The sequence below is a fragment of the Heterocephalus glaber genome, unplaced genomic scaffold, assembly GCF_053883595.1.
Source record: "Heterocephalus glaber isolate CG9 unplaced genomic scaffold, H.glaber_assembly_v1.0 deba00001472, whole genome shotgun sequence".
In the NCBI taxonomy this organism is placed as follows: domain Eukaryota; kingdom Metazoa; phylum Chordata; class Mammalia; order Rodentia; family Bathyergidae; genus Heterocephalus; species Heterocephalus glaber.
In genome coordinates, this window is record NW_028258315.1 from 1,023,927 (window position 1) to 1,036,996 (window position 13,070).

Below are 13,070 nucleotides of genomic sequence, written 5' to 3' on the forward strand. Positions count from 1 at the left end.
AAGCAGAGAAGGGAGGTCCCCCAGTGACCAAAGTTTTTTCCATTAGGGCCTGACCTGAAAGTTTGAGCACATCCTAATAGTGTGGTGGGCTGGCAATGAAGCCTTAAACACAGGCGTTGTAGAGGGACACTTAAGATCCCCATCGTAGTGTAACCCAAGTTCAACTAAATGTTTATAGAGAGACTTGTAAAGATTTCACCACCAAATATAAGGGAAACTTTAGGTTTGAGGTGTGTTTATTTTTGCTTTATGAAGAAAGTATCTATTTACTTGTTTTATTGGAATTTTTCCTTTTCATTCAGAAGTGCATGTTGAGTTTTATTAGATGACTTTTATGCGTTTGTGAAAATCATGATTTTTATTAGCCCATTAATATGATGACTTAAAGACCTATTTTCCAATATTTAACAATAGGTTAAGCTTATTAGATTCATATATATATTTAGCTCAGAATACTGGCCATATAATTTTGTTTCAAAATTCATAGTGATGAGTAAGACCTGGTTGTGAGGGTAAAAGTGATGAGTTCAGAAAGCATCGTTACAAAAGCGATGTAAAAGCTTATGCTTGATGGCATGACTTACAATGCAACGGTGCCTCTGCAGCGGACATGGAAAAGGAAGTTCTTATTTTGACTATCCTATGAATGGACCTAATGGAAACATGCAGATCACTAGAATTTATCAGATTATCAAAGATCAAAAGTTTTGTAAGAAAAAAACAATGTTTGGTAAGAACAGGAAGAGAAGCTGGGCATGGTGGCGCACTCTGGAGGATGAGGCAGGAAGGGCGCTGCGAGTTCGAGGCCAGCCTAAGCTACACAGTGAGTTCAAGACCAGTCTAAACTACACAGTGATACTCCGTCTCAAAAAATAAAAACAAAACCAAAAGACACATTCGCTGTGCAGAAATACAGGTGGAATTTAATTTGATTTCAATATAGGGAGTTACGCGTTCAAGCGAGAACCCTCCCTTTTGTCCCTGAGGCCTGCTACTAACTACCCGTGTAACATACCTCATGTGGATAAAATAAATACTGGTTTAAAATGAAAACAGGAACATCAACAAAATCTCTCACACAAGCTCAGGGGGCAAGCCTCGCCTGGCTGGGCGGAGCCACCACGCCCCCTAGGAAGCCGAAGCCGAAGCAGGCACCATCGAGTCGCGGTCTTCCAGGCTCCTAGAGTGGAGTGGAAAGCGCGCGGGGGCCGGCGGTGTTGGGGAGTGTTTGGCGCTCCGGGCCCAGGTGGGTCGCCGGGCAGGGTTTAGGCTCGAGTTGGAGCCGTGAGGGCTCCAGCGGGCCTGGGGTGTGGCCCGTTCTGGAGGTGCAGAGAGGCCCTCCCGAGAGGGGCTGCGGGTGCGCGCGGCGGCGTCCTGCGCAGTCGGTGTTAAAGGTGGGCTCGCCTCGCCGAGAAGGTGAGCGTGGACCTGCGCGGGCGCGAGCCCTGGGTGGCCTCGCGGGGACGGGCTTGGCAGTGAAGGAGCCGCGAGAGCGGAGGCCTGGGGCCGGGGTGGGGCGCAGCGAGGCCGGAGCGGAGCCCTGGGGCCGGGGTGGGGCGCAGCGAGGCCTGTGGCCCTTGCGGGCAGGACCCGGAGAGATTCGGCGCGAGGGGTAGGAAAAGGGTTAGGCTGTGTAAGAATTTGGGTCTTTCCTTGGTGAGAGTTTTTGGAGGACTTTAAGCAGAGGAAAAACGTGATCTGACTTAGGTTTACGACGAAGCATGTGCAGCTGGGAAGTCCCCATGAGAGCAGGTTGGGAATTGAAGACACTGGGCCTGTGATGTGGTAGGTGTGGTTCGTTCGGTCAGATTCTTCTTCTTACTACTGGATCAGTTGTGGAGGCCAGAAATAAAAGAAAGCAAAGATGCAAGAGAGATTGCACGAGAGAGCTGAGGTCTTTGGGACCTTGAGTAAATTCTTGAACTGTCCATGTCTGATTCCTTCTGTACAGTGAGGTTAAAGCAGCTAATTCTGTATAGGATTGTGTGCAGACTAAGAGAACGAGTACAAACTGTTCATTCTTCCTGAGACGTGGAAAGTAAGTTTCAACATGCATCTTCTGAGAATAAGGATATTCTTTTTCTTAACCACAAACTGTTTTCTCATCTGAGGAAATTCGCCGCTGGGGTTGTTCGCCGTTTCCTGTGAAGGGCCGGACAGTAAACATTCTCAGCGCTGCGGCGGTGTGCTCCGCGTGGCACCACTCGGTCCTGGCCGTGGTGCAGAAGCCCATGTGGCACTGTTTGAGCGACTTAGTGCAGCTGTGGTACAGTAAACGAACGTGAAACCAAGATTCAGGCCGTTTGGTCCTTTGTGCTATAGTTTGCCTACCTCATTCTGGTACATCACATTCAGATTTCTGAATTCTTCAAAAAATATTTGAAAAAAAAATTTGTGGGCTTAAAAAAAATTCACATGTGGTATCTTGTTGTCTCTTGTAGATGAATTGCATTCTGGATTTACCTTAAAATTTCTCTTTACCGGACTCATGGTGAACATTTTTAGTAAAAATGCTATGTAGATGACGAGGCACATGATGCCAGTTGTCTTACTGGTGTTGCTGCTTTCCATATTCGGTTAAGTATGGGGCTCCCAGAAAGCTCCCTTTCCACCTGTGTAATTAGCACACAGTCAGCATGGTGGCTCTGGAGATGGAAAAGGTCCTGTTCTTTCACTGGCTTCACCCAGTGGTTTTAGCAATCACTTAGGGTCCTTTATCTGAATCATTTATTTTGAGGGTTATAAAATGTTCATTTTTAAAAACTTCCTGCTGTGTTAGCAGAGTCTTCTGTAGCAGTTTTCTCATTTGGTTTATATGCTTAGGAAAGAAAGGCTGTTTTGGAGAAAAGCAACTGAAGAGTAGTAAACTTGAAAACCTAAGAAGGGGTTATTGCTATGTTATTGTATGATTCTTGTTACTGTGTTTTTAGGAGCACCCTTCAGGATACAGCCAAAAGGAAGTTCCCCAGGGCATAGAGAGCAGCCTGGAGCTGGGGATGGCTACCATGCTGGTGAGTGTCTGCTCCCTGGCTCCCTCAACCTGAGGGGGAGCCTTTGGTCATGAAGGAAGATCAGTGTGTTACTGGAGGATTGGCCAGCGGCCTGACTCTGAGGGTCCCAACAACCCAGATTCGGCTGCCTGCTACCTCAGGAGAGCAGTCAGAGAGAGACAGTGGAGGTGAAGCAAGTCAGGAATTGATTGTTCAGAGTGACCATGTTTGGAAGAAACACAGAGATCAGTCAGGGTCTTAAGTCCTAAACCCTGTCTTTGAGGCTCTGATAAGAGCTTTGGCATTACATGGGGCAAGGTCAAACGTAGGGGGCAAGAAGTATACACACCCAAGCAGTGGGTCAGACTGGGCTGGTTGATTATTATCTCGGTTCTGGTTCTGTAGCAGTATGTTGCTAGCAGCAGGCCGATCATTATTGTTTGAGGGGTTGTGGGTCCCTATCGGAAGATGACTACTCCTCCTTGGGGTGGGGGGCAGTCTTGATTGCCATTGGGGGAGGCCACTCCTGGCTGGGGGCAGGCTCATTTCCCATTATGGGATGATCTGCCTTCAAGACTATCTGTTCCTGGAATCTTATCTTAGTGTTTTTAGCCTTGAAGGGGCCCTAGAGAGGCTGGGTAAATTTAGGGCAGATTGACCTGGTATTACCAGGTTTTGGACAGACAGTCCTTGAATGATGCAATGTCTGTGTGTAGAGTTGAGCACGTATCAGACTCACAGTTTGAGGTAGCAAAGGAGACAGTGGCCGGCCCAAGTAAAGACTCAGTGCTTTTAGCAAAAGCAGCCATTAAGTCCCTGTTACAACTACTCTACTTGGGAATAGGGACTCCAGCTGCAAGGAAACAGCAAAGGCCTTGGACAGGAGCCATTGTGCAAACAATTCAGGCAGTTGCGCTATGAAGAAACTGCAGGGCCCCGGGAGGCGCTGCGCCGGCTCCGCGAGCTCTGCCACCAGTGGCTGCAGCCAGAGACTCACAGCAAGGAGCAGATCCTGGAGCTGCTGGTGCTGGAGCAGTTCCTGGCCATCCTGCCTGAAGAGCTGCAGGCCCGGGTGCAGGAGAAGCATCCTGAGAGCGGGGAGGACCTGGTGGTTGTACTGGAGGACTTGCAGCTGGAGCTTGGAGGAAAAGGACACCAAGAGGTAAAGGTCAGATACGTTTTTGAAACTTCTGTCCAGATGTGGACATGAGTGCGGAAGTGGGTGGAGAATTGCTACGCTTTGATTCTGTTTCTTTCCAGTCTGGGTCTTAACTTCAACATCACCTCTCCTCTTCTGGGAGAAGCTGAAGGTGCTCCAGGTTCCCTGTCCTTTTTTTTTTCCCCTTTTGGGGTTTCTCTTTGTTTCCTTTCTAACACTGGGTGTCTGTCTGAAGGACAATTTCCTGAACCCACATGTGTCTCTCTTCATGTACCTCCTTGACTCTAGGCCCCAGACCAGGACAAGAAGCAGGCCCTGCTTTTGGAAGCACCAGGTCCTCTGAGAGCAGTGCAGGCGCAGCAGGTCCTGCCTGGGTGTGAAGGTCCAAAGCCTGAGGAGGAGGAGGGTAAGCCCTGTGCTGCCTCTGGAGGTCGGGTGGGCTGTGTGTGGCCCTCTGAGGCACTGCTCAAGCACACATGGTGTTTTGTGTTTTGCTTGGGGATTTATTGAAGGATAACTTACATCAGGAAAAATGTACTCTTCGTACTAGTCAATGAGTTTCCCCAAATGTGAAATGAATATGGTCCTCAGCACCACAAGCAAAATATGAAAGATATCCATCACTCTAAACCTTTTAGTTCAACAAACACTAAAGAAAAGTGAATCTGGACTTTCACTTTACTTGTCTTTACTGTGGGAATGAATTAAAAAAAGAAAAGTAGTGCTAAAGGGGATGGATATAATCAAAGTATATAATACTCATGTATGAAAATACCACAGTGAAACCCAATATTCTGTATAATTAATATGCACTAATTAAAAGGAAAAAAAGTAGGGCTGCTCTATCACCACAGGCAAAGAATCTCAGCCACATATTTCATTACTCATTTTTTATCGCCTTCAAATTGTTGTAAATGGCACAGTTATTTATTTCTAAAGATCACTTGGTTTATACATATATAATTTTTTTTTCCCTTGTATTTTGTCACTGAAATCTGTCTTTTTACTTTCTTTCTTTTTTTTTTTTTTTTTTTGGAACCAGGGATTGAACTCAGGACCTTGCACTTGTGAGGCCGGCGTGGTGCCGCTGAGCTACATCCCCGGCCCTTTTTTCACTTTCCATTCCTTACATTTTTCTTTTCTTCTTTACAGTCAGTTGTAACACCTGCTTCTTGATCTCACTTTCTCTGCTTTAATATCATTTTGGTTCTCCCACTGAAGTTTAGTTACTTCCTGCTCTTTCGCCATCATGTCGCAGGTGTGGCACACCCCTGTAATCCCAGCTCTCTGGAGGTGGAGGCAGAAGGATCACTGTGAGTTTGAGGACAGCCTGAACTGCACAGTGAGACCTTGTTTCAAAAAATGAAGAAAAAAACAAAAAGTAATTAATGTTTATCCCGTTTAATGTTTAGCTTATTGTCGTCCTTTCACTTTTTTGTGTTTTGCTTTTTTGGGAGAGAGTCTTACTATCTGATCCAGATCAACCTTGAACTCTATGTAGTCCATGCTGGCCTTGAACTTCCTTCTTTTGGTATGGGGGAGGGGATCCAACTCGGGCCCTTGTGCTTACAGGGCCCTTGTGCTTACAGGCGCCAGAACCACTGAGCTAAATTCCTAGCCCTGGCCTTGAACTTCTGATACGCCTGCCTCAACTTCCCAAGTGCTAGGATTACAGGCATGTATCACCACACCCGGTTTGGCTTTTTTTGATGTTTGAAACCTTCCATAATAAAAAGCAGAAAATAAAAATAAGAAAAACAGTTCCCATGTGTAGTGACTCCCAGTTCCCATTACCAAAAGCCTCACCTAGTGCGCTCTGACACATTCTTACCCTCAGCCCCATGCTCCCCAGCATAGACAGTTGTCCCAATCTTTTCAAGCCCTTTAGCACATCCTAGGAAATCTTTCTGTCCCAAGCTGGGACAGTTAAGGCTTTGTTTTGTTTCTTGAGTCTGCTGAATGTCTACTGATGAATGGCTGATTTTATTTGTAAAGCTATATTACTCTCAAAAGTGAAAACTCAAAGTCTCTGTGACTCAAATCATTATTGTTTTTTCTTTTCTCTTTTCTTTGGTACCAGGGATCGAACTTGGGATCTTGTGCTTGTGAGGCAGGCGCCGGAACCACTGAGCTAAATCCCTGGCCCTCAAATCAAACTCTTAGCTGTGAGCCCTTGTACAAATTTACATACTTGCAATATACAGTGGCACAGGGGCCGGGGATTTAGCTCAGTGCTTTCACCACCTGCTGTGCAAGCAAAAGACCCAAGTTCGATCCCTGGTACCCCCCGACCCCCTGCCACCAAAAAAAAAAAAAATACAGTGGCACAGGGTAAACTTTTCCATTCCAAAAGGGAGGAATAGGAGCATTGGAAAAAAGAATGAGGCCAAAGTAAGACCAAAACCCAGCAGGGCAAACATGAAATCCTGTAGCTCAATGTCTAGCATCTTTGTCTGCGACTCTGCCCTTACGCCCTCCCTGTTGTAGCACACATGACCGTTCTCTTGGGTTGGCTCTACAGCTTTCCTCAGTAGACCTTCCATGAGCCAGGAATCTCCACCTTCCTGGGATCTCCATTACAGCTTTGCTTCATTCTCACAGCCTTGAGTATCACCATTTCAGGGCTCCTGCCAGGGACTCTGACCCTGCCACACATTGCCTGACTTCCCAAGCTTTCCTTTGAAATCTAACTGAAAGCATTTGTGACCTCATAACTCTTGAATTCTGCATGCCTATAAAACCAGCATCGTATGGATGACACTAAGGTCTGCAGCCAGCTTAAGCAGTAGCTGAGCCCCCTTGGACTATGGCTTCAGTATTTTCTGAGTGTGTGAATGGCTGAGCTTGATGAAATGAATCCTGGTGAAATACTTCCTTAGGTGGCTCTGTCTGAACAGGGTTCCTAGTGCTCTCTGCTCAAAGCAAAGCCTTTCAAGGGAGTTTACATTTTTATACCTTGTGCCTGTTATGAGTGGGACCTGGCGAGTTCCTCAGATGATGTCAAAGTCTCTTTCCTATTGTCCTGCTTCAAAGTGCCTGGCCTCTTTTTCATGGCATTAATCTCAAGAGCAACCATACCCTCCTTTGCCTTAATTTTACATGTACTTCTTTTGTACCTAAACTGCAAGTGTTTCAGATATTTTTGCTCTTGTTTTTTTGCTCCTGATTCTCACTATAAATCTGGCTAAAAGCACACAGCAGTATCCATCCTACAGGCCGAATGCTGTGCTGTCTTGAAATTTTCTCCACTGGATAGATTAGTGTCACCTGTAAATTCAGCCTTCCACAAATTCTCAGAGCATGAACAAATTGTAGACAAGTTCTCTGTCAGCATTTAACACACATGACCTCTAGTGCAATTCCTGATAGTCTTTCCTAGGTGAAACTTCACAAGTAGACGTGTCCATCTGCATTCCTGAGCGCACACCAGAATCGCCCATTAAGCGCCACTTACCACATTCTAGGGTGCATATCTAAAGCTTTTGAACCACAGTGTCAGATATAGTCACAGCAACAACTACTTGGTACCAATTTTATGTTAGTCAACTTCTGTTGCTGTGACGAAATACCTGAGATAAACAACCAAAAGGTGGAGGAAAGCCTTCTGCTTTATTTATCTTTAGCTCATGGTTTCAGAATTTTCAGTCCATGATCATCTGGTTCCTTTGTTTCTGGGCCTGTGGTGAGGGAGAACATCATGGTGGAGGCTGTGGCAGAGGAGGACTGCTCACCTGGTGGAGGAGTTGGCCCAGGGCCGGAGAAGTGACAGAATGCCTTTCCAGACACGCCCCCAGTGACTTCCAAGCAGGCCTCACCGCCTCAAGTTTCTGCCACCTCCCAGTAACACCTGCAGCTGCAAACCAAGCCTTCGACACTGGGGTTTGGGGGGCTTTTAATACCCAAGCCGTAGCACCCTTGTCTACCTGCTGTCTGCCTCCTTGGGCGTGAGAGTCTGTTTCCGACGCCTGCCTATCTGGGGAGTCTTCTGAGCCAAGTGGCTGCCAAAAAGCAGGCCTGCCTTCACTGAACAGCTGTGCAGAGTGAATGTAATAGCAGTGGTTCTTGAGACTGTTCCTTGCCCTGTGCACCTGGTGAAAATGTTACTTTATATTCCAAGTCCAGGTTATTTTTGAGTTTAATGTTTCTCCTTCCTTTTAGTTCTATGTCATTTCTGGAAAAGATTCTTTCGTTCCTTTTCCTTGGTCTCTCACTCTGCCGTTGTGGATTTCTGCTTTCCATTGCAGGGGACCTCACCCACACACAGTACATTCATTGTCTGTGTTCCTTGACCTCACTTTCCCTCACATGTGACTTGACTTTCTCTGACGTCACCTTGCTAACTTCTTCACTTTTACTTGTGGCGCTCATCTACTCTGATTATCTGCGGTGTCTGCCTTGCTCATACTGATTATTAGTATATTAGAGTCTCCTCGTCTGGTTTGTCTTCCCACTTCCCTATTGCTTTCTCATTCTTACAGTGCATCCCTGTTGTGCTTTGGGCCTTAAAAGACTTAACCCAGAAGTCCATTCTTCTCACCCTTCTGCACATGTGCCTGAGCATGCTTTTCTTCACTGTCAAGTAATTTCACCCTTCAAATGTAAGCCATTTACTCATCAAACAGTTGTTCAATGTCTATATTTGTGTATGTACCAGGAGCCGTGCTAGAGAAAATAAAGTCTGCTGTGCCTATGCTCACAGTGTCCTGAGGTTTTGAGGGCTGTGCTGGGGGAGACAGACATAGGAACAAATTGTTACAGCATTGAAAGGGAAAACGTCTCTTGGTCCACACAGGAAGGGTCAGGAAAAGGCCAAGGCATCTCTGTGAACATGCTGCCCTCAAGGTCTTTTCGCCCCAGACTTTAGATACACTGATGAAAACACTGAGTCCAGAGGACTTGTTACTTCTCTAGGATCACATGGATGCCAGTAGTCGATAAAGCTGTTACTGTGTCTACATTTTTCCATTCTTAAAGTGCCTTCTTAATAGCCCAAGGGTCCTCAATGGCCTTAGCTTTTTATTTTCCATGTGACAAACTATTTTCAAAAATTATAGTCATGCCATTTAATACAGTTCATTTGCTTGCCTAGAGCTCTTCTGTGGGTGTTGTGTATCATATGGTAAAATTTAAACCACTGAAAATAAGTCAGAGCCGGACATGGTGGCACCTGCCTATAATCCAGCACTTGGGAGGCTAAGGCAGGAGGACTGCTGTGAGTTCGAGGCCAGCCTGGGCTACATAGTGAATTCAAGACCAACCTGATATCTACATAGTGAAACATTGTCTCAAAGAAAAGAAAGGATGAAAATAAGTCAGCACCAAGCACAACTCCCTAATCCTCCCCCAAGCAGTCACTGTTAACAGTGTCTTGTGTATAATTCCATGTATGTGTTATAAAGCAAGAAACTACAGTAGTTTTACTTTGCATACCTTATTTAAATTTTTTTTTCTCCTAGCAGATTCCTTCCCCAAGCCCCAAAACCCCAAGTAATTAGTGATACACATTTAATGTTTCAGATGAGGAGATACATATTGGGAATGGCAAGCTGGTAATGACAGACCCTTGTGGAACAGAGGAGTCATCCAGGAAGGAGGCTGACCCCAGAGAGGCTCAGTATGAGGACTCCAACTTGGAAAGGCAGCCAGGCAAGCCCCAGGACTCAGACTTGACTGAATTCAGAAGCACTCGGCCAGAAGGAAAGCTCTGTGACTCGGAAGTGTGTCAAAGTTCTGCACTTCCCGGACATCAGAAATCCCACTTGAAAGAGAAAGGCCACCAGTGCCATGAGTGTGGTAAAGTCTTTCAGAGGAGTTCACACCTTGTCAGACATCAGAAAATCCACCTTGGTGAGAAGCCGTATCAGTGCAAAGAGTGTGGGAAAGTCTTCAGTCAGAACGCAGGCCTTTTGGAACATCTCAGAATCCATACTGGAGAGAAACCTTTTCTATGCATCCATTGTGGGAAGAACTTCAGGCGAAGCTCTCACCTTAATCGACACCACAGAATTCACAGTCAGGAGGAACCCTGCGAGTGCAAGGAGTGTGGGAAAACCTTTAGTCAAGCCCTGCTCCTCACCCACCATCAGAGAATCCACAGTCACTCCAAAAGTCACCGGTGTAACGAGTGTGGCAAAGCCTTCAGCTTGACCTCAGACCTCATTCGGCATCACAGGATTCACACTGGAGAAAAACCGTTCAAGTGTAAAGTATGCCAGAAAGCCTTCCGACTAAACTCACACCTGGATCAACACATAAGAATCCATAACGAAGAAAAGCCCTACAAGTGTACCGAGTGTGGAGACGCCTTCCGGCAGAAGTCAGGTCTCTTTCAGCATCAGAGACATCACCACAGAGGCAGACTGGCTTGATGAATGTTTTCTCTGTGTAGAACATTAGAAGGAACACAGAGAAGCAAAGAACATGCCAGAAGAAGTCTGGCCAACTAGTGTTGGAGAATGCTCCAGGGCCAAGTTGGAAGCCATTTGCTTCCCTTTCCCCTCCTCTGTGTTCCTTGAAGCTGGCCTAGTACTGCAGTACACAGCACTGTGTGAGCAAAGCAAAACAGCAGTCTTCACTACAGGACTTCGAAGAGGCTCTAATGTGATAATTGCATGGTTGTGTATCTCCATGTAGCCTGTGACTCATTGAGGCCTTTGAGAATAGCAGCCAGTCAGGTGTCCGCAGGTTTAGACACTGATGGAAAACAAGGGCAGGGTGGTATTTTAGATACCATGGCAACAGACTCATTTTCTCCATTGGCTTTACCTCCTCCTTTCTGCTGGCCTTACCTCCATACTCCCCATGCATAACCAATGGAAGCATTTTAGAAAGCAAAGAACTTTTGTGGTTGACTGTAGTACTTGTCCTCATGTCACTTTACGTTCTCCATCCCCATCCCCATCCCCACCACATCTCATTGGTTCATGTCACAAATCAGAGTTTTACTTAGACTATGGAAGAAATTCCATGAGTCATTTGATTGAACTGTGCTGGAATAATCCAAGTAGCAACTGTCTTACTTGATAACTCCAGTGCTGGTACAGTGACTGCTGGATAGATTCTCTTCAATAAATGTCCAGTGAAAGAAATCAGACTTCTTCTTTTTAATATTGGAGATGCAGTTTTTGAATGTTGCTTGTTTTGGAAATTACTGAACGTCAGCAATAAAGTCACCTTTTAGAGGAGGTCACTATCTCTGTATAAGTAACTCTTAATGATTAAGAGTATTATGGTTATCGGCCAGGGATTTAGCTCAGTGGTTCTGCTGCCTGCCTCACAAGCACAAGGTCCTGAGTTCAATCCCTGGTACCAAAAAAAAAGGATTATGGTTAGAGGAGTCGGCTCCCAAGCACATATGGAAGGTAAACATGGCTTACTAGTTGGTAGTAGCTGCATGAGGTACTACGCCCTGAAGACGTTTTCTCAATCTGCCAATGTGGGAAGAAGGCTGAACCCTCATAGTGATTAGAAGTTCAGCTGCATGTAATTTAAGAAAGCAGGAGAGACTTTGTAAAGCTTTTTCCTCTAATAGAAAAAGTTGGAGATGATCAGGCCAGGAATGATAAGATGGTTCCCTGGTATCACTAGGGTCTGAGTCTTCTGCCATTTTGCTCCACCATCCTGGTCCATGCCAGCAGTTTTAAGACCCTTACATGATACTTGATGGCTGCTGAAGTTTCAGACATCACATGTAAAATGTGGAAAACAGCAGGACAAAGAGGTTTCTCCCAATTCTGTCAGCACTCAGCTGCCTTCCCAACGCATGTATCTCTGGCCAAAACTTAGGGAAGGAAGGCAGGAAGGACGTTTAAAGCATAGTCATAACTGCCAAAACTTAGAAGAAAGCTGGATGTCCTTCTGCATTTGAAGGAATAATTAAACTGGGCCAGTTTTTGCCAGCACAGTGTCGCACCTATAATCTCATCTATTTGGGAGGCTGGGGCAGGAGGGTCAGAGTTCAAGCCTGGCCTGGCAATTTAGTGTGACCCTGACTCAAAAAATAAAAATAACGGGATGTAGCTCAACAGCAACATGGCCCTGTACCACAACAAACAAAACCATTGGCCTAGTTTTAAAGATGTTTCCTATTTTTGCTAGTGAATTGAACATCTCCTTATGTGCTAATCATTTACAGTTCTGATTTTGTGAGTAGCCTCCTTTCCTGACAGTCTCCTCTTAAGCAGCAATGCCCTTAAAAATATTGTAAATAGGGAGCTATCAAATTTTAAATACATGTCTTTTGACAGTTCTAATATGTCATATTTATCAAACAAATATAAAAGAATAGAGAGATTGAATGGTGTTCCGTGCAGTATTAATTATAAAGAAAAATACAGCGGTGCATAACGACACATGCTGTAACCTCAGCATTCTGGTGGCTGAGACAGAAAGATCTCAAGTTTAGCAACTTAAGCTAAACCTGTCTCAAAAAGGGTGAGAGGGCTAGGGTGTGTGAAGGCCCTGGTTCAATTCCCAGCACGGGGAGGGGTACAACAAATACACTGCAGTAGGGGAGTTAAGCATTGGTGGTTTAAAATACATAGACACATACTATTGGCTAACTGAGAAGTTTGAGTGCTATTATGTGGTAGCACCCTAGGGAGATAGTAAAAATACGTATTAACCGTGGTCACCTCCCAGGAAACACTGTCTCCATGTGACCTGAGTTTTCCTTGTGTGTGTGCAATCTGTGTACATAAAATAATTTACTCCTTTTGCGTTATTTTAATTATCCTAGCTCTTATTCCAGCCCATGAGGACTCCAGCAGATTTATCTTTGTCTTCCCATCCTGCTAGTTTTTAGCTGAAATGATTCACAGAAATACGGATGTGAGCGGGCCGCGGAACGGGCCCAGGCCAGAGGCGGGGCAGCGGGCTCCTCCCGGCGCGCCACCGAGACGAGGGCCGCGCGGCTAGAGAGG

General features: G+C 45.7%; 1 protein-coding gene across 7 annotated transcripts; it reads left to right on the forward strand.

Annotated features, from left to right (window-relative positions):
• Nucleotides 1-1,138: 1,138 nt before the first annotated feature.
• Zscan26 (zinc finger and SCAN domain containing 26) lies at nucleotides 1,139-11,237 on the forward strand. 7 transcript variants are annotated; one of them, XM_087181105.1, is made up of 6 exons: nucleotides 1,245-1,416; nucleotides 1,708-2,576; nucleotides 2,931-3,011; nucleotides 3,835-4,158; nucleotides 4,438-4,555; nucleotides 9,667-11,237. In XM_087181105.1, exons 3-6 carry the CDS (start codon nucleotides 2,997-2,999, stop codon nucleotides 10,515-10,517), a joined length of 1,308 nt encoding a protein of 435 aa, XP_087037231.1. In that variant the 5' UTR covers nucleotides 1,245-1,416; nucleotides 1,708-2,576; nucleotides 2,931-2,996; the 3' UTR covers nucleotides 10,518-11,237. The 7 variants fall into 7 exon arrangements, with proteins under 7 accessions (XP_012928642.1, XP_087037232.1, XP_012928640.1 ...); XM_021260809.2 differs by having other exon boundaries at nucleotides 1,253-1,416; nucleotides 1,708-1,785; XM_021260807.2 differs by lacking the exon at nucleotides 1,245-1,416 and having other exon boundaries at nucleotides 1,478-2,340; nucleotides 2,442-2,576.
• The last annotated feature ends 1,833 nt before the right edge of the window (nucleotides 11,238-13,070 follow it).